This window comes from Arachis hypogaea, chromosome 11 (genome assembly GCF_003086295.3).
Source record: "Arachis hypogaea cultivar Tifrunner chromosome 11, arahy.Tifrunner.gnm2.J5K5, whole genome shotgun sequence".
Lineage (NCBI taxonomy): Eukaryota > Viridiplantae > Streptophyta > Magnoliopsida > Fabales > Fabaceae > Arachis > Arachis hypogaea.
In genome coordinates, this window is record NC_092046.1 from 105664582 (window position 1) to 105685953 (window position 21372).

The 21372-nt window shown below is 36.4% G+C and overlaps 1 protein-coding gene across 1 annotated transcript; it reads right to left on the reverse strand.

Moving 5' to 3' along the window:
- Positions 1 to 12908: 12908 nt before the first annotated feature.
- Positions 12909 to 16257, reverse strand: LOC112722339 (uncharacterized). The gene is made up of 4 exons (XM_025773330.3): positions 15756 to 16257; positions 13454 to 13891; positions 13272 to 13319; positions 12909 to 13165 (listed from the first exon to the last, which is right to left on the reverse strand). Exons 1-4 carry the CDS (start codon positions 16132 to 16134, stop codon positions 13113 to 13115), a joined length of 918 nt encoding a protein of 305 aa, XP_025629115.1. The 5' UTR covers positions 16135 to 16257; the 3' UTR covers positions 12909 to 13112.
- Between the last annotated feature and the right edge of the window lie 5115 nt (positions 16258 to 21372).

A 21372-nucleotide genomic window follows, 5' to 3' on the forward strand; every position in this document is an offset into this window, starting at 1 on the left:
GTACCCGTGGGTTCTGTGCACATGAGTAACGCCGATGGGAGAAGTGGGAGGCTCGGTTGAGGCTAGTCCGGCGGCGACGGTAGCCTCTAGCTGACGGAGAGTAGCTTGGCGATTGAGAAGGGGGATGTTGCTCTGCTCTGATAGGGTTTAGGGGTGGGTTTGTGAGAGAAAGAAGGGGGAGGGGGCTGGTGCCTTTTGGTTTTTAACAAACGACGCCATTTTCTTAAGTGAATAGCGAACCGGGCCTTAAGAAAACCTGACCGGTTCGGTCGGTTTGCCAGTTAACCGTCAGTTTATCCGGTTTTTTAAATGGTTTTTAGCAAAACAATTTTAGGTGTCAACCGGACTGGCCAGATGACCGGTTCTCGGTTAACCCGATCGAACTGGTCAGTCCGATCCGATTTTCAGAACCATGGAAATTGGCCACAATATATCTTGCGCAAAAGGCTTGGATGGCATATGGCAGTTTCTAATCACTCCCATTATTGTTCAATGCAAAATCAATCAACTTGTGCCTGTCCGAAATTACCAACCGGCCTAACTGAGTTGTGACATGCTACCTCAGATAAGATAGAAAAATTGATCAAGCCTTTTTGTCTATCCCTCGACCACGGCAAATGTGATAGACAATATGCTTGAATTTTCATCTTGGGCAATAACCATAAGCAGAGTGCCTCCATAGTCATCAATGGAAATAAGTAGTTTGCAATGCTTGAAAGCCTCTACACAAGGAGAAAATGTCCAAAACACCCGATGAAACATATCGCTATCGACGTCACCATGCTAAGGTTGTATTTCAAGTTGCATCCAAGTACCTAAATGATTGTGGTTGTTAGAACATATTGATGCGTGAGCATCTTGTCTATCTTTTCCTAGTGAATTTGCATCTAAATTGTTGAATTTAATTAAGAATTAATTATATTTTAGCCACTATGGATGCTATTTTGAGTTTTGTACAATACTGTTTATTTTAGGTAGCATTTGGCGGAATTTGATGGAGTTTCTGCAGAGAAAGAGAAGAAGCCAAGGAGATTACCAGCGAATACCGACGCGGACGCATGGCTCACGCGACCGCGCGGAATGGAGGAAATCGCAATAACGCGATCGCGTGCCTGACGCGATCGCGTGGACTGAAATCTGCACAAATGATGCGAACGAGTGGACGACGCGGACGCGTCACATGCGCTACGTGCAGAAAATGCAGGAAAACGCTGGGGGCGATTTCTGGGCTGTCTTAACTCAATTTTCAGCCCAGAAAACACATATTAGAAGCTGCAGAATGGACAGAACAAGTGGTCCCCACCCATCAACTGAATGTTAATTAATTCAAATTTAAATTCAAATCTTAAATTAGGAAAAGATATTATTTTAAGTTTAATTTTTAATATCAGATTTTAAATTTATTAGGATTAGTTATAAAAAGGGATCTGGTGCTATCAGATTATAACTCGGTACATTTTACCTGAATCCTTATTTTCTCTTTTCCATGAGCAACTAAACATCCATTGTTAAGGTTAGGAGCTCTGTCTATTTGTATGGATTGATTTTATTACTTTTTCTATTTTAATTTATGTATGAATTTATATTTAAAAATTGTTTTCGTTCTTTATTTTATGAATTTGGGTGGAACGGAAGTATGACCCTCTTTCTATTTGAGTTCTTGTAAAACTTGGAAAAGCTCTTTACTTGAACAACAGCTTGAAAACATATTCTCCTAAATTTTAATTATTTGGATTTAACGGGATACGTGACATATAATCCTTTTATTTTTGGATAATTAGAGTTTTTGTGGCATATAAACTGGAATTTGATTATCACCCTCTAATTGGAATTAATTGACCAAGAAATTGGGGTCTAGTCACATATAGTTTGCCATAAATTAAATCCTACATGATTAAAATAGTTAGTGAGAAAAATTAATCTGGAAAAATAGATAACTCTGAAACCTTAACTATCTTCTCCATATTTTATTCCCAACTTATTTATCTGTCTATCTTTAATATTTTTTATATTGTTTAATGTCTTTTATACTGCATCTCAACACTATTTTCTGTTTGTCTAACTAAGCCTATCAAATACCATTGTTGCTTAATCCATCAATTCTCGTGGGATCGACCCTTACTCACGTAAGGTATTACTTGATACGACCCGGTGCACTTGCCGGTTAGTAAGTGTGGTTGTAAATTACCGCACCAAGTTTTTGGCGCCGTTGCCGGGGATCGATTGTGATTGACAACTACTCGTTGTTTGATTGCTTAGATTAGATAATTTTTTAATTAAATTTTTTTATTATTATTAGTATTTTTGAAAAAAAAAATTTCTTTTCCTTTACGCTTTATTTTTTTCTTTTCAGTAACATTTTTTTTTGTTCCTGCCCCCCTCCCCTGTTCCTTCTTTTTCGTTTCTTCTTTTTTTTTTTGCTTTAAAAAAAATAAATAAATAAAAATAAATAAATAAATAAATAAATAAATAAATAAAAATAAATAAATAAATAAATATTTTAGTATTAATATTTTTCTTTTCTTAATTTCTGAATTTAAGTTTGGTGTTACTTAGTTAATGTTATTTTAATTTTTCTGTTTAATTTTTTTCTTTTAAATTTTCGAATTTTTTAGTTATTTATTTAGTATTTTTATTTTACACAGATTACCTCACAGGGACTTCTCTGCACTCTGACGTAGAGAGTCCCGTTTTTTTTTTCTTGTTTTCTGCTTGTGTATGCGCAGGAATAGAGACAAAGAACAGCTCTTAGACTTTGATCCTGAACCTGAAAGAACTTTCAGGCAACGTTTACAACAAGCAAGACTTTGCAAGGCTGCAGAATCCACTATGGCAAATAATGCTAATGCCAATGTGGTAAATCCGAATGGGGATGATCAACAGAGGAGAGTGCTTGGCTCTTATTCTGCCCCTACTGCGGATCTTTATGGAAAAAGTATTGTGGTGCCTCCTATAACTGCAAACAACTTTGAGTTGAAGCCACAATTGGTCACCCTGGTGCAACAAAATTACCAGTATCATAGTCTTCCTCATGAAGATCCAAATCAATTTATATCTGATTTTCTGCAGATATGTGATACTGTGAAGACAAATGGAGTGAACCCAGAGGTGTACAAACTAATGCTTTTCCCGTTTGCTCTGAGGGATAAAGCAAAGCTATGGCTAGATTCCCAACCAAAGGAGAGTCTGAATACGTGGGAAAAGGTTGTCACGGAATTTCTCACTAAATTTTTCCCACCAAAGAAGCTGACTAAGCTTAGGTTGGAGGTTCAGACTTTCAAGCAAAAGGAGGGTGAAACTCTTTATGAAGCTTGGGAAAGGTACAAGCTGCTGACTAGGCAATGCCCTCCGGACATGTTCTCCAAGTGGACTCAACTGGATATCTTTTATGAAGGCTTAGGAGAGATGTCAAAGATGAGCCTAGACACTTCTGCAGGCGATTCATTGCACAAGAAGAAGATACCAGAGGAGACTATTGAGCTGATTGAATTGGTTGCAAGCAACCAATATCTGTACTCATCTAACAGGAATCCTATGAACTCTGAGACCTCTTAGAAGAGAGGCGTGTTGGAAGTAGAAGCTGTTAATGCTCTTCTTGCTCAGAACAAGCTTATGTCTCAGCAGATAAATCTACTTACTCAACAGATGGGTGGCATGCAAGTCTCAGCTATCAACACTCAAAATCCACCCCAAGAGACCTCCTATGACATGACAGGTAACTTTATACAAAATGATAATTATGATTATGCTCAACCCTCTTCTGAATAGGTGAATTACATGGGGAGTGGTCCTAGAAATCCCAACAATGATCCGTATTCTAAGACATACAATCAGGGGTGGAGGAATCACCCAAATTTTGGGTGGAGAGATCAACCTCAGAGACCTCAGAACTTCAACAATAGTTCTCAGGGCGGTTTTTAACAGAACAACTATAATAACCTCCAATCTCAGTCTCAGCAACAACAACCTCAGCAGGCAAATTCTAAATCCCAAGAAGATTCTAAGTGGGAGTGATGATGAGTTTCGTGCAAGAAATCAGAGCCTCCATTAGAAACTTAGAGGTACAAATGGGTCAAATGAGCAAGCAATTACCTGAAAGGTCTTCAAATACATTCCCTGGTGATACAGTGGTGAACCCAAGAGAAGATTGCAAGGCTATTCAATTGAGAAGTGGTAAGGTAGCTGGTTCTGAGAATAAGGTCAATGAAGATCCAGTTGAAAAGGAAGCTCCAGAGGAGAAGAAGGAAGAGGTAGAGCACGCCCCACCTAAGCGTGCAGACAACCCGTTTTCTGACTCTCTTGACACTTATCCCACCTTACCAAAGGCCCCTGAATACAAGCCGAAAATACCATATCCTCAGAGGCTTCAGAAGGCATCCAAAGAAAAGCAATTCTCTAAATTTTTAGATGTCTTTAAGAAGCTGCAGATCAACATCCCTTTTGCAGAGGCTCTGGAGCAAATGCCTCTCTATGCTAAATTTATGAAAGAATTGTTGACCCACAAGAGGAATTGGAAGGAGCAAGAAACCGTGGTGTTAACCAAGGAATGCAGTGCTATTATTCAACACACCCTTCCTGAGAAAATGCCAGACCCAGGGAGTTTTGTCATTCCTTGCACCATTGGAGAAGTCGGTATTCAGAGAGCTTTATGTGATCTTGGAGCTAGCATCAACCTCATGCCACTTTCAGTGATGAAAAAGCTTCAAATTGAAGAGGTAAAACCTACTCGTATTTCTCTTCAACTTGCTGATCTTTCTATTAAATTACCTGTAGCTGTGGTTGAAGATTTACTTGTTAAAGTAGGACTATTTATTTTTCCTGTTGATTTTGTTATATTAGACATGGAAGAGGAGGTAAAACCCTCTATTATACTTGGTAGACCCTTTTTAGCTACAGGTAGAGCTCTGATTGATGTACAAAAGGGTGAATTAACCCTGAGGGTCAATGAAGAACAGGTGGTCCTCAATATTTTTGAAGCCCTCAAGCACCCCAATGATTCTGAGGGGTGTATGAAAATAGATGTTATTGAACCACTTGTTCAAGAAGTACTGAAAGCTGAGGTACTTGATGATGTTCTAGACCCTAATTCTGACTACGAATTAGTTGAAGTTGATGATTTACCACCCCAAAAGGAGCTGATGAACACGCCAATAAAAGAGGAAAAAGTCCCCAAGCTTGAGCTCAAACCCTTACCCCCTTCTCTGAAATATGTGTTCTTGGGTGAAAATGATTCATATCCAGTAATTATTAGCTCTTCCCTGAAGCCTGAAGAGGAAGAGGCGCTTATTTCAGTGCTCAGAAGCCATAAAACAGCTCTTGGGTGGACCATTAGTGACTTAAAGGGGATTAGTCCAACCAGGTGTATGCACAAGATCCTTCTTGAAGATGATGCTAAACCAGTTGTGCAACCACAAAGGAGACTCAATCCAACTATGAAAGAAGTGGTCCAAAAAGAGGTAATGAAATTATGGGAAGCAGGTATTATTTACCCTATTTCTGACAGTCCTTGGGTAAGTCCTGTGCAGGTAGTTCCCAAGAAAGGAGGGATGACAGTGATCCAGAATGAAAAGAATGAGCTTATTCCTACAAGAACAGTCACGGGATGGAGAATGTGCATAGATTACAGGAGGCTCAACACTGCTACAAGGAAGGATCATTTTCCCCTCCCTTTCATTGATTAGATGCTTGAAAGGTTAGCTGGTCATGCTTTTTATTGTTTTCTAGATGGATATTCTGGATATAATCAAATTGCAGTGGACCCTCAAGATCAAGAGAAGACAGCATTCACATGCCCCTTTGGAGTATTTGCTTACAGAAGAATGCCATTTGGTCTTTGCAATGCTCCAGCAACTTTTCAGAGGTGTATGCTTTCAATTTTTTCTGATATGGTTGAAAAGTTTATTGAAATATTTATGGATGAATTTTTTGTTTTTGGTAATTCTTTTGCATCATGCCTTAAACATTTATCTCTTGTCTTGAAACGGTGTCAAGAATCAAACCTTGTTTTAAATTGGGAAAAATGCCATTTTATGGTTACAGAAGGCATTGTTCTTGGACACCGGATTTCAAGTAAGGGAATTGAGGTTGATAGAGCAAAGGTGGAGGTAATTGAAAAATTACCACCACCAACTAATGTTAAGGCAATTAGGAGTTTCTTGGGTCATGCAGGATTTTATAGAAGATTTATAAAGGATTTTTCTAAAATTGCTAAACCATTGAGCAACCTGTTGGTTGTTGATGTTCCTTTTGTCTTTAATTCTGATTGTCTGCATGCTTTTGAAACTCTGAAAGCAAACCTTACTTCTGCTCCCATTATAGCTCCCCCTGACTGGGATTTACCATTTAAATTAATGTGTGATGCTAGTGATTTTGCTATAGGAGCTGTTTTAGGACAGAGGCATGGTAAGCTTGTACATGTCATTTATTATGCAAGTCGTGTGTTAAATGATGCTCAAAAGAATTACACAACTATAGAAAAGGAATTATTAGCTGTTGTGTATGCTGTTGATAAGTTTAGCTCCTATTTACTTGGTTCTAAGGTTATTGTTTATACTGACCATGCTGCTTTGAAGTACCTTCTAACCAAACAGGATTCTAAACCAAGATTAATCAGATAGGTGTTGCTCCTTTAGGAGTTTGATATTGAAATAAAAGACAGAAAAGGGTCAGAAAATCAAGTAGCTGACCATCTCTCCAGAATTGAGCCTAAAGCAGGAGTGCAATCACCCACAGCTGTAACTGAGACATTTTCGGATGAGCAATTATTCCTCATTCAGTAGGCTTCATGGTTTGCAGACATTGCAAATTATAAGGCCATGAATTTTATTCCAAGGAAGTACAGTAGGCAACAAGTGAAGAAGCTATTGACTGATGCAAAGTACTACATTTGGGAGGAACCATACCTTTTTAAAAGGTGTTCAGATGGAATTATCCGGAGGTGTGTCCCAGATGAAGAAAAATAGCAGATTCTTTGGCACTGTCATGGTTCTGAGTATGGAGGCCACTTTGGTGGTGAAAGGACAGCTACAAAGGTCCTTCAAAGTGGGTTTTACTAGCCGACTCTCTTCAGAGACTCAAGAGCATTTGTAAAGCACTGTGACAGATGTGAAAAAGCAACGAACCTCCCTGCCAACCATGAAATGCCACAGCAGGGGATTCTTGAGGTTGAGTTGTTTGATGTGTGGGGTATTGATTTCATTGGACCTTTTCCACCCTCACATTCAAATAACTATATTCTAGTGGCAGTTAATTATGTGTCCAAGTGGGTGGAAGCTGTAGCTCTACCCACCAATGATGCCAAGGTGGTAATGAGCTTTCTTCAAAGATATATCTTTAGTCAGTTTGGTGTCCCAAGGACACTCATTAGTGATGGTGGAAGCCACTTCTGTAACAGACAGCTGGACTCTCTTCTGCATAGATATGGAGTCCGTCATAAAGTGGCAACCCCCTATCACCCTCAGACAAGTGGATAGGTTGAAGTTTCCAACAGGGAACTCAAAAGGATTCTAGAGAAGACCGTCAGTGTTTCAAGAAAGGACTGGTCTAGGAAGCTTGATGATGCTCTCTGGGCATACCGGACAGCATACAAGACTCCCATTGGCATGTCCCCATATCAGTTGGTCTATGGCAAAGCCTGTCACTTGCCAGTTGAGCTGGAGCACAAGGCTTATTGGGCAATTAGGTATCTAAATCTTGATTCAGATATTCAGCCTATGAGAATGCCAAGCTCTATAAGGAGAGAACCAAGCTACTGCATGACAAGAAGATTGCCATTAGAGTCTTTGAGCCAGGACAAAGAGTGCTTCTATATAATTCAAGGCTCAAATTCTTTCCCGGGAAGCTGAAATTTTGGTGGTCAGGACCGTTTGTGGTTACCAGAGCTTCATCATATGGTTATGTGGAAATCCAAGAAGAGAATTCTGACAGTAAATTTACAGTGAATGGCCAGAGGTTGAAACACTATCTTGGAGGCGAAATTGATCGCCAGAGGTCCACTCATCTACTGAACAAACAGAGTTGATTGTCAAGCTAGTGACGTTAAAGAAGCGCTTGTCGGGAGGCAACCCGATAATTTCGTATCCTTCGCTATTTTTCGTAGTAGTTTTTCTTAGTTATTTTATTTTTATTGAGTTCTTACTAATTTTCTGATCATGCAGCTATGTTCTTCCAGGAACCGAACACCTCAAGCTATATTTAAAAAAAAAAAAGAGAGGCACACGACGCGATCGCGTCATTAACGCGAACGCGTCAATCATGTGTGCGTGAAAAATAAATTTGAACAGAGAGTTGAGCGGGAGTGGCGCAAGAATGATGCCTCTAGCACAAACAAGCCCACGCGGATGCATGGCTCACGCGACCGTGTCATTTATGATTTTTGCCACTTCACGCGACCGCGTCACCCACGCGGACGCGTGACCCGAAAAATCGACGTAGAAGGTGTCTGGACAGAGAGTTAAGCTGGCTTGAGGCAAAAAGTTTGCTAAAAGCACAAATTTGGTCACACGGACGCGTGCCCGATGCGTCCGCGTCAATTGCATAAATGATCATCCACGCGAACGCGTGCATGACGCGAACGCGTCATAGGAAAATGTGGCTCCCAAGCCATGCGAACAGAAAGTCACGCGGGCGCGCGGCTGGCTTCGCGCAAATCGCGCAAAACTCAGGGCACGCGATCGCGTGCCTGACGCTGACGCGTTATTAAGGAAGTTCTGCGACGTACGCGATCGCGTCATTGACACGAACGCGTCGCTTGCGCCGCCCAGTTTTCTTTCTCTCTCTCTCTCCCAATCCTAATTCTCTCTTATTCTCTTATCCTTTTAATTCTTTTCTTTCATTTTCATATTTGTCTCTTCTATTTTCAGTTCTTCTTTGCTTGAGGACAAGCAAACCTTTAAGTTTGGTGTTGACGCTGCGCTTATAGGCTTTCTAGTACAAAAGGGAGGCGAATCATCTTCGCGAAGGAGCACAATCTGAAGAATAAAGCGACTGCTAGGATAATTAAGGTGGTTGAGTTCCTTTCATTTTTTATTCCTCCCCTCTTTTTCTATGTTATGTTCCGGTTTCCTGCTACTTTGTTTTGTTTATTGCATGATCCTTTATTAGTAGATTCATAGGTTATAGTTTAATTTTTCTGTTAAGTACTTTAATTCTAAAAGATGTTTCATGTACCACTCACTGAACTTGAATCTAAAAATAAAAGAAAAAGAAGTGATGTATTGCATGAGAAATTGAGTTAATTTTAAAAATAGTCGGATTTACTTAAATGTGGTGGTATTTTCTGTGATTCTGAATGCATGACATGAATAGTGCATATTTTTTATAGTGAAGTTTATGAATGTTAAAATTGTTGGCTCTTGAAAGAATGATGAAAAAGAAAAATGTTATTGATAATCTGAAAAATCATAAAATTGATTCTTGAAGCAAGAAAAAGCAGTGAAAAACACAAAGCTTGCGAACAAAAAAATTTAAAATAAAGAAAAAAAAACAAGAAAAAGAAAAAGCAAGAAGAAAAAACCAATAACCCTTTAAACTAAAAGACAAAGGGTAAAAAAGGATCCAAGACTTTGAGCATTAATGGATAGGAGGGCCCTAAGAAATAAAATCCTGGCCTAAGCGGCTAAATCAAGTTGTCCCTAACTATGTGCTTGTGGCGTGAAGGTGTCAAGTGAAAAGCTTGAGACTCAGCGGTTAAAGTCGTGGTCCAAAGCAAAAAGAGTGTGCTTAAGAACTCTGGGCACCTCTAACTGGGGACTCCAGCAAAGCTGAGTCACAATCTGAAAAGGTTCACCCAGTTATGTGTCTGTGGCATTTATGTATCCGGTGGTAATACTGGAAAACAAAATGCTTAGGGTCACAGCTAAGACTCATAAAATAGCTGTGTTCAAGAATCAACATACTAAACGAGGAGAGTCAATAACACTATCTGAATTCTGAGTTCCTATGGATGCCAATCATTCTGAACTTCAAAGGATAAAGTGAGATGCCAAAACTATTCAGGATTGCAGTTATAAACCCCACTATAAGAAGAGACATGAGCTTAATCGAACTCTCATTCTCATGCAAATTCACATCCTAAGCTTATATTAGTTTTGGTTGCTTGAGGAGAAGCAACAGTTTAAGTTTGGTGTTGTGATACGTGAGCATCTTGTCTATCTTTTCCTAGTGAATTTGCATCTAAATTGTTGAATTTAATTAAGAATTAATTATATTTTAGCCACTATGGATGCTATTTTGAGTTTTGTACAATACTGTTTATTTTAGGTAATATTTGGCGGAATTTGATGGAGTTTCTGCAGAGAAAGAGAAGAAGCCAAGGAGATTACCAGCGAATACCGACGCGGACGCATGGCTCACGCGACCGCGCGGAATGGAGGAAATCGCAATAACGCGATCGCGTGCCTGACGCGATCGCGTGGACTGAAATCTGCACAAATGACGCGAACGCGTGGATGACGCGGACGTGTCACATGCGCCATGTGCAGAAAATACAGAAAAACGCTGGGGGCGATTTTTGGGCTGTCTTAACTCAATTTTCAGCCCAGAAAACACAGATTAGAAGCTGCAGAATGGACAGAACAAGTGGTCCCCACCCATCAACTGAAGATCTGTTAATTAATTCAAATTTAAAATCAAATCTTAAATTAGGAAAATATATTATTTTAAATTTAATTTTCAATATCAGATTTTAAATTTATTAGGATTAGTTATAAAAAGGGATCTGGTGCTATTAGATTGTAACTCAATACATTTTACCTGAATTCTTATTTTCTCTTTTCCATGAGCAACTAAACATCCATTGTTAAGGTTAGGAGCTCTGTCTATTTGTATGGATTGATTTTATTACTTTTTCTATTTTAATTTATGTATGGATTTATATTTAAGAATTGTTTTCGCTCTTTATTTTATGAATTTGGGTGGAACGGAAGTATGACCCTCTTTCTATTTGAGTTCTTGTAAAACTTGGAAAAGCTCTTTACTTGAACAACAGCTTGAAAACATATTCTCCTAAATTTTAATTATTTGGATTTAACGGGATACGTGACATATAATCCTTATATTTTTGGGTAATTAGAGTTTTTGTGGCATATAAACTGGAATTTGATTATCACCCTCTAATTGGAATTAATTGACCAAGGAATTGGCTGTTGATGAATTTTAGAGGAGACTAGGAAGGTCTAAGGAATTAGGGTCTAGTCACATATAGTTTGCCATAAATTAAATCCTACATGATTAAAATAGTTAGTGAGAAAAATTAATCCGGAAAAATAGATAACTCTGAAACCTTAACTATCTTCTCCATATTTTATTCCCAACTTATTTATCTGCCTATCTTTAATATTTTTTATATTGTTTAATGTCTTTTATACTGCATCTCAACACTATTTTCTGTTTGTCTAACTAAGCCTATCAAATACCATTGTTACTTAATCCATCAATCCTCGTGGGATCGACCCTTACTCACGTAAGGTATTACTTGGTACGACCCGGTGCACTTGTCGGTTAATAAGTGTGGTTGTAAATTACCGCACCACATATCAATATTTAATTTAGCATACGTAACTAAAGGCGATGTAATGAATCTTATTGGGTAAGTACATCTACATTGCGAATAACCACCTAGGAAGATCATTGAATGATTTCTCCCAATGTCCATATATCTTAGCAATGACTCTCTATTTTGCGACTTGCAAGCCAAACCTTTCTGTAGGATGCTTTGTAACCAAAGTGATTCTCAACAAATTCTTGCAGAACTCTTATGCTGATCATTGGGTCTGCTTTGACCATTATGAATATATGTTGAGTAATAACCTTCGAATCCAACCTTCCATGGTCTTGGCTTATTGATGGTTGCATGCAAGTACAAGGACCATTGTATCTCCTCACTTTCCATTTTTTCCACTTTCGGTGATAAGAAATACGTATGCTCTATTAACATCCTGACCAAAACTGAATGCACTGTACAACATATACGGCCTTGACCTAAATGTTATATACCTTAAATGCCATAATAACTTCCTCTTTATTTTCATAATTGTTGTCCAATTTCAAACTCATTCGTAGGATCATCCTCTGGACCTCCTTGACCAAAGGCACAATCTGAATTCGTTGCCTCGAGACTTAATGTGAAAAAGTGATCGAGATAATCGTACAGTCGGAAAATAACAGGCAGTGTTAGCGCGAGTTGCGCGTCTGTGTTTAAAGAATGTTTTAGTTATTTTTTCTAACATGGAAATAAAAAGATGACTTAATTAATAACGTTGTTTATATCTACGTCTCTCATTTTATTCATGTCAAATTTATCAGCATAAGAATATTAAATCTGTTTAAATTTGTTTGAGATAAAAATAAAACGTTTGAAATTTTAAGAATCAATTTAAAATTTTGTCCAAACATTAAAATCAAAATAATACTTTACTTTTTACTTTAACATTAAAATACCAATTTTGGATGACAAATTAAAGATCTCAAATTCCTAAGCAAATTTACAAAATTAAAAACATATTTGAAGGGTTAAAATGTCATTTTATTGTTTAGAAATATATTTCTGATGAAATTAGACCTTTTAAAAGCCAAAATTGTAGTTTATTCTACAACAGATTAAAAAAAAAGTAAATTATAGGAATTTAATCTTATAATTGTGCTATTTAGATAACTAATAACATAGCCAACTTTCAGTAATTAAACTCTTTCACATGGCTCGTCGTGTAATTTTGCATGAACCGTACCAAAGAAGAAAAGTTTTGTTAAATCAATAAAGACGAGAATTAGTGCTCTGTGTGGAGGATCAAAACTCTCGTCTTGTGGAGGGAAATATAGTCCCTTTCTGGCTTTCTGCTTAGAACGCAATTTGGAAATCATGGATTATGATGAGGAGTGCAAGTATGCAACTAATCTGCTCGAATAATTCATTACTCTGGTAAACATGAGATGTTAAATATTACTAATATAAAGCAAAACACTCTTTCTCAGTCTCTCTCATTACATTGTATTTGAATCATTGTATGGACATACATGTTCTTGAACAAAAGTTGGCATTTACAATAAGGAATGGAATATATCAGTCATTATCATATAATGATAGTCTCGCGTGCTTAATTACCATGCTTTTCAAATTAAATCTGGTTTATTGTTATCCATAGTAGCATGTACGTCAACAATCCTGCCACTGCCAAAGAAATTAAAGTTACGCACAACAAAATTACACCTCCGATCATCGTCAAATGGATTGGTAATTAAAATGGAGAAGAAAAAGAATATCCAATTATAATTACCTGCTGACACTTTCATCGCCATAGGCCTTGTTCCCGATGACAAGCCAACTATATGAAAAAAAAATTATAGTAAGAAACAACATTCGCTAATGTTGATAATCAAGTACATAAACACAAGATCGATATACAAACAAAATGAACCGATTAAGCAAACTCAAAGCACGATTAATTAAATCACAAACCTGAATCGCAATTGGAGGATGAATTAACTTTCCCACACATACAAACCTGCCTAATCGCATCCTCACCGTAGCCACAGGTCCCACCCGTAGCCTCACAGGCCCCACAGAACTCATCATTCCCTTGCAGCGAATACCTCACTCTGATCCCATAGGACCACTCGCTAGGCCCATCAACCCTCAATGGTGCCACACTATAAGCACTGCTGTACCCTTCACACTCCAGCTTTGTCAAATTGATCCCCTTGATTGTCTCGTACGGCACCGCACAGCACTCCGGTGGACCTGACCCAAAGAACTCCTCTCGGGCCCACTTATTGTGGCCCAAACCATCCCACGCCGGGCACCCGTAATACTCTTCGCAGCTCATCCCTGAAACGTTTCGGCATGGCAAGTGCTTTCCCGGGAAACCTTGGAACAATGGTGATCGGGGAGAACAACCTTGTTTTGCACAAAATAAATACATTACATATTTACATTACTATAACTATAAGTAAATAAATAAAGGAATGTTATATGTGTGTACAGCTTTGAAAAAATAAAAAAAATATTTTTATATTATAAAAATAATATAAATATCTTTTCTCAAATAAATATATCAATTTTATGGAAAGAAAGTTAGTATAAAAAAGTAATAATAGAGAGATAATAATTTATCTTATTTAATTTATCATTTATAATTTTGTTGCGATCCAGTCCAGCTGGCCTCATGGCCAACCCGGCTAACACACTGCTTCGTCGGATCCGGGCGGCCGGTTTGCGGGGCACCGCGTAACCGGACCTTGACCTGGATACCTTTTCTCTAAGGAGCCAGTTCACTTGGCAACAGCTGGCAAAGGGAAAATTTCGCAGAAGGTGAGTTTGTCCTTGAGGAGCCCACCTCTGATACGGTATATATGGGGAGGGTCCTACCCCTCCCCCAAGGTAGGTCACTATACCCTACTCTTTGCTACGTGCATACTTCCTGACTTTGGCGTCGAAGTGTCATTGCAGGTGGCTCTCCCCAATCTACACGAAGAGCTCAAGAGACCGTTCGCTCGCACATTACTCCCATCCGGTCCATATTCAGACTCATTCTCACCAATTTCTAGGGATCTGCCCCAACCCGTCGGACCCCCGAGCTACCGAACAAATTTTATGTATGTAACATTTATAATAAAAATAATTGTTACATTTAATATTATGTATTTGTTTATTTTAGTGATAATTAATAAATATAAATAAAAAAATAAAAAAGCAAATTATTAGTATCTTTAATTTGACCCAAGACTTTAGCCCAAACATTTTCGTTTAAGGGGTATGAAATAATAGTAATTAATGCAGATATGCATATGGCAGTATAGGATAACGAGAGAAATATTTTGATGTGGTATTTTGATTATTATCTTATCGGTTCCGCTACGTTACCAACAGCATATCTGTCAACTTCTGCCAACTCTTATTTATAATTGTATTTTATGAAAGTGTCTTCGTGGATGTGTCTAATAAAAATATCTTTTTTATGGTTGTGTTTAATAGAAGTGTCTTTATAGATATATTTTCTAGATGTATCTCTTTATATATGTATTTAAAATATAATAATTAATTATTGTTAACAATAAATTGGCAGATAATATGTTGGTACCCTATACTTTTTCTTATCTTATATATTAACTCTATGATAAATATATTTTGAACTGAAAATTATAGTATTTATTGTAAACAAAAATAAACGTGCATAATTTATAAAAAAAATAAATAGAACTTAAATCTTATTTAAAAATGAAAAATATGCAAGTTTATTTGTTTATTTTTAATATAAATATGTTTACTAAGAAAGTAAAGGATTAAATCAGCGCTTATAAGGTAAAAAGTAAAAACTATACTGAAGTAAAAATGATGGAGCAAAGGTTTACTAGCTATGATAAAAAATAACGAGTAACTATCTAAATCAATCTCTAAGACTTTTAAAAATAAATATTTTAATTTTAACAAATTAGTTTTTAGTCTATTTTCTAACAAAATAATTACTCAAATTAATCCCTAAAAATTTTAAAAATATACATTTTATTAATCTTAAAAAAATTAATATATAAATCAATACTCAACGTTTTTTTTGTTATATATTTTTTTTTGTTAAAAACAAACAAGTTGAATAATAATACATTAAAATCTAAATTAAAATACTTTTTTAATACAAATATATTTTTTAAAATAAATTTTTTTAATTATACTAAATACAAAAATATCAACTAAAATAAAAATTTTTAATAAAAAATAAATATTTGTACGTCTTATGTAATAACTAATAAGTAATAACCGGTACCAATGAGCATGAAGACGTTGTCTGGTGCAGGGTTCATGTAAGGTGCGCGCCATGGTTCGAGGGCGAAGCCATTTCCCTTGTTGCCAAGGACAATGGTGTCACAGGTTGAGATGTGTGGCTCGTGAAGAGTGAGAGCCTGGTAAGCGTAGTCGATGTTGAGGACCTTGTAGGAGCCGGATGATATATGGAGCATGAGAACGTCGTTGATGCAGAAGAGAAGGTCCCGGAAACCCGGGTGGCCGCAACCGTGTTGGAGAGCGAACGGGTAGTCTATGCTTATGTTTCCGCAGTATGAACGGCACGAGTTTGCGTTATTCAGAGGGGTCAAACACGCTGAGAAGATAATAAGTAGATAGACGGTATGGAACAATTTGGACATGGTTTTTGGCTAGACAAGGCTAAGCTAGCAAGCACTTGTTTTAGGGAGTGATAGACGACTGAAGTTGCTGTAGTGGGACAATGATACTTTGCTTGGTTATATTGCCTCTTTGTTATTGGGATATAGGAGTTTATTCATGATTAAGGGGGTTGCTTTATTCACATAATCACATGCTGAGGAATCTAGTTGAATTGTGTATGGGTTTTTCTTTCGCTTTTTGTTGGCGCCGGAATTATTACTTTTTTATTTTTCCTCTTTCTTCTCTTTTATTGATTAGATATGATACATGCATATTGAATTATTGACACAGCCACAAAGTCATGGAATATGGCATAACAAATAGAAATTTTAAATTTTTATAAAGCATAGAAAATTCTACCCAATCCCTTTTAAAATAATATGTAAGTTATTTTTCATTATATATCACAATTTAATTGGTTATTATCTTAACTATAGTTGAATTATTTTGTAATTTATTATTTGAGATGGTAATGATATAATTTCTTAAAGAGTTATGCTACACATACAAGTCTGTTTGGCTTACAAGTCTTATAAGTTGGGTCAAATCTAACAAAAACTACATTCACCCACTAGAGCGTGATAACACACGCGTCACTCAACCATTTCCAAAGCGCACTCTCACTCACCATTATGGAGGACACTTCTTCTTCACGTTCCTCCTTCTCCTCCTCCTTCTTCTTCTACTCCTTTTTCTTTGCGTTTCTCTTCCTTTTTTTTCGCATGTTTCATCTTCATCGTTGTTTTTTTATTACCGTTGTTGTTGCTGCATTTTTTTCCTCCTCTTTCTATTGATTTTACAATATTATGTGTTTTTTTCTTCTTTGTTTGATTTTTTCTCCCAAAAAAAATTATAAGAAAACGAAATAAGAAGATGAGGAAGAAGAAGCAGTAAAAGATGAAGAGGCAGTAGAAGATGAAGAGGAGGAAGAGGAAGAGTTTTGAATTATGCAGAACTTATCAAAATAAAAATACACCCAAATATCTTCGTATTACACCCAAATATCTTCGTGTTACACCCAAATTTGCTGCAAATACAGAAAAATATTTTCTCTAATGCTACATTTTTTTCTTCTTTTTTTTATTTCTTTCTTTCTTTTAGTTAAATGGATGTAAGTTCATCCTCTTTCAAGTAATTTTGAAGCATTATGTATTTCTTCTTCTTATTCTTTTTTTGATTTTTTTGTTTTTATTCTTGTTAAGAGAGTAAAACAAGAAGAAACTTGAGAAGGTAAAATAAAAAAGAAAAGATGAATAAGAAAAAAAAGAAGAAAAAGATTGCGATGATGATAAAAAAGAAGAAACAGTAGAAGATGAGAAGGAGGAAGAGGAAGAGTTTTGAATTATGTAGAACTTATCAGAATAAAAATACACCCAAAACTTCTTAAAATACACCCAAATATCTTCGTACTACACCCAAATTTGCTGCAAATATAGAAAAATATTTTCTCTAATGCTGCATTTTTTTCTTCTTTTTTTCGTTATTTCTTTCTTTCTTTTAGTTAAATGAATGTAAATTCATCCTCTTTCAAGTAATTTTGCGGCATTATGTGTTTCTTCTTCTTCTTTATTTGATTTTTTTGTTTTTATTCTTGTTAAGAGAGTAAAACAAGAAGAAACTTGAGAAGGTAATATAAAAAAAATATGAATAAGAAAAAAAAGAAGAAGATGGTGATGATGATAAAAAAAAGAAAAGGAAGAGTTTTGAACTATGCAGAACTTATCAGAATAAAAATACACCAAAAATTTCTTTAAATACATCTAAATATCTTTGTGTTACACCCAAATATTTTTGTACTACACCCAAATTTGCTGCAGAAAAATCTTTCCTCTAATGCTATATTTTTTTTTCTAAATTGAACCACACCTTAGCCTTGAATTCAAAACAATAATCAATTTCGTTCTAGTTCAATTGACAATCTGAACTTGAATTATTTATTATTTTCAACAAACGAGATAACTAATGATGAAGGAGAAAGAGAAAATGAAAAGAGGAGAAAAAATTTTAATGAAAAAAGAAGGAGGAAGAGAAGGAGGAGGAAGAGATAGTGTTGATGACGACGATAACGAGAAAGAAAAATTACAAAAAAGAAGAAGAAGAGACACGGAGAAAGAAGAAGAGGAGGCACGGAGAAAGAAGAAAAAGGAGAAGAAAAAGAGGAGGCACGGAAAAAGAAGAAGAAGAAGAAAAAGAGGCACAGAGAAAAACGTGAAAAACACGTGAATATAAATGACTTGTATGACTTGTATGGGAAAACGCTTGTATGTGGAGAATAATCCTTTCTTAAAATATCAAAACCCCACTCCCATTAATTGAAGCACATTTCCACTCCTCAATTCTTTCTTCATTATATAGCTTGGGTCCTTCCAAATATCACCGTTGTCGTTGTGACAAGAAGCGCCGACGTCGTCGTCATCGTCCTCCCACACAATCTCTCTTTCTTGAGTGCATCATCCCTTAACGATGTCGTTAAATTTCCGTCGTCCGTAATTTTGTCGTGTTTTTTAATACAAACAAAAAATTTTTTTTATTTCTCACCACGTCAACGCTTCTTGTCACGATGGCGAGTCGCGACTGATGTTATTGGAAGGACCCAAGCTACATGATGATAAAAGAATGAAGGAATAGAAAGGTGCTTCAATTAATAGGAGTGGGGTTTTTATATTTTAAGAAATTATATTATTATTCATCTCAAATAATAAATTACAAAATAACTCAGCTATGATTAAGATAATGACCAATTAAATTACGATACATCATGAAGGATAACTTATATGTTATTTTAGAAGGAGTTGAGTAGAATTCACTTATATATATATATATATATATATATATATATATATATATATATATATATATAATTTTTTATTCGTTATATTAAATATTTAAAATATTTTTTATTTTAATAAATATAATATATATTATTTTAAATTTATTTTAAAAATATATATTAAGAATAAAATTAAATACATTAATACATAATAATATTTAGATGTATCTAAATATATTAGGATATGTATTTTTTATTTTTTGTTAAAACCATTGGATACAATAAATATGTGTTAAACGAATATCGACCACCATCATATTTAAAATATATTCGACATACTAATACGATAACTTCGGTGTCAATGCTTCATAGTGGATTAGTATATATAATGCTTTTGCTTTTGATGGTAGCTTTTAATTTGAAGTTGTGGTTGCCTCTTTTTGGTTTCCCGGGTGTTCTTGCTGTAGAATATAATAAACCCTGCTTCGTCATTACTGAATGTTTAGTTCCAATTTAATTTTAAAGCTCGGGTAATATTGATTTTTTTTATTTTCAGTTATTTCTAGTTATAACTGATTTTAAAACTTTGAAAAATGTAAATTTGAATTCCTATACTATTATAAAAGATTATATTTTGTATGAGTAAACTACTATTTCTACTCATGAAAGTTGAAAACGTTGACACATCTATCCATAAAAAAAAAAAAGAAAATTACCATTTTGATGAGCAGATAATTTATACGCTTTTTGACATTGTTTTTAGTATATTTTTAGTAGGATCTAGTCACTTTTAGGGATGTTTTCATTAGTTTTTATGTTAAATTCACATTTCTGGACTTTACTATGAGTTTGTGTGTTTTTCTGTGATTTCAGGTATTTTCTGACTGAAATTGAGGGACTTGAGCAGAAATCAGATTCAGAGGTTGAAAAAGGACTGCTGATGCTGTTGGATTCTGACCTCCCTGCACTCAAAGTGGATTTTCTGGAGCTACAGAACTCGAAATGGCGCGCTTCCAAATGCGTTGGAAAGTAGACATCCAGGGCTTTCCAGCAATATATAATAGTCCATACTTTGGCCAAGAATAGACGACGTAAACTGGCGTTCAACGCCAGCCTTCTGCCCAAATCTGGCGTCCAGCGCCAGAAAAGGATCCAAAACCAGAGTTGAACGCCCAAACTGGCACAGAAACTGGCGTTCAACTCCACAAATGGCCTCTGCACGTGCAACACTCAGGCTCAGCCCAAACACACACCAAGTGGGCCCCGGAAGTGGATTTATTCATCAATTACTTACTCATGTAAACCCTAGTGACTAGTTTATTATAAATAGGACCTTTTACTATTGTATTAGGCATCTTTGATCATCTTAGGATCTTAGGATCATCTTTGGACGTCTGGTTCTTAGATCAAAGGGGCTGGCCATCTCGGCCATGCCTGGACCTTTACTTATGTATTTTTAACGGTAGAGTTTCTACACTCCATAGATTAAGGTGTGGAGCTCTGCTGTTCCTCAAAGATTAATGCAAAGTACTACTGTTTTCTATTCAATTCTTCTTATTTCTCTTCTAAGATATCCATTCGCACCCAAGAACGTGATGAAGGTGATGATTATGTGTGACGCTCATCATCCTTCTCCCTTATGAACGCGTGCCTGACAAACACTTCTGTTCTACATGAATTAAGCTAGAATGAATATCTCTTAGATCTCCTAACCAGAATCTTCGTGGCGTAAGCTAGAATGATGGCGGCATTCAAGAGAATCCGGAAGGTCTAAACCTTGTCTGTGGTATTCCGAGTAGGATTCAATGATTGAATGACTGTGACGAGCTCCTAACTCGCGATTGTAGGGCGTTAGTGACAGACGCAAAAGGATAGTAAATCCTATTCCAGCATGATCGAGAACCGACAGATGAATAGTCGTGCCGTGACAGGGTGCGTGAGCATATTATTCACTGAGAGGATAAGATGAAGCCATTGACAATGGTGATGCCTCCAGACGATTAGCCGTGCCGTGACAGGGCATTGGATCATTTTCCCGTGAGATGACCGAAAGTAGCCATTGACAATGGTGATGTATCACATAAAGCCAGCCATGGAAAGGAGTAAGACTGATTGGATGAAGATAGCAGGAAAGCAGAGGTTCAGAGGAACGAAAAGCATCTCCATTCGCTTATCTGAAATTCCTACCAATGAATTACATAAGTATCTCTATCCCTATTTTACTATATAATATTCGAAAACACCATTATCACTTTATATCTGCCTGACTGAGATTTACAAGGTGACCATAGCTTACTTCATACCAACAATCTCCGTGGGATTCGACCCTTACTCACGTAAGGTATTACTTGGACGACCCAGTGCACTTGCTGGTTAGTTGTATCGAAGTTGTGACAATTATGTATTGAGATCAGAGCACCAAGCTTTGGAGCCATTACCAGGGATTGTT

Coding starts and splice junctions, on each gene's coding strand:
- LOC112722339 (XM_025773330.3), bottom strand. CDS start 16,134: ATGTCCAAATTGTTCCATACCGTCTATCTACTTATTATCTTCTCAGCG. Junction 13,320..13,453: donor ATCCTCCAATTGCGATTCAG/GTTTGTGATTTA, acceptor TTTTTCATATAG/TTGGCTTGTCATCGGGAACA. Junction 13,166..13,271: donor GGCGATGAAAGTGTCAGCAG/GTAATTATAATT, acceptor TTTCTTTGGCAG/TGGCAGGATTGTTGACGTAC.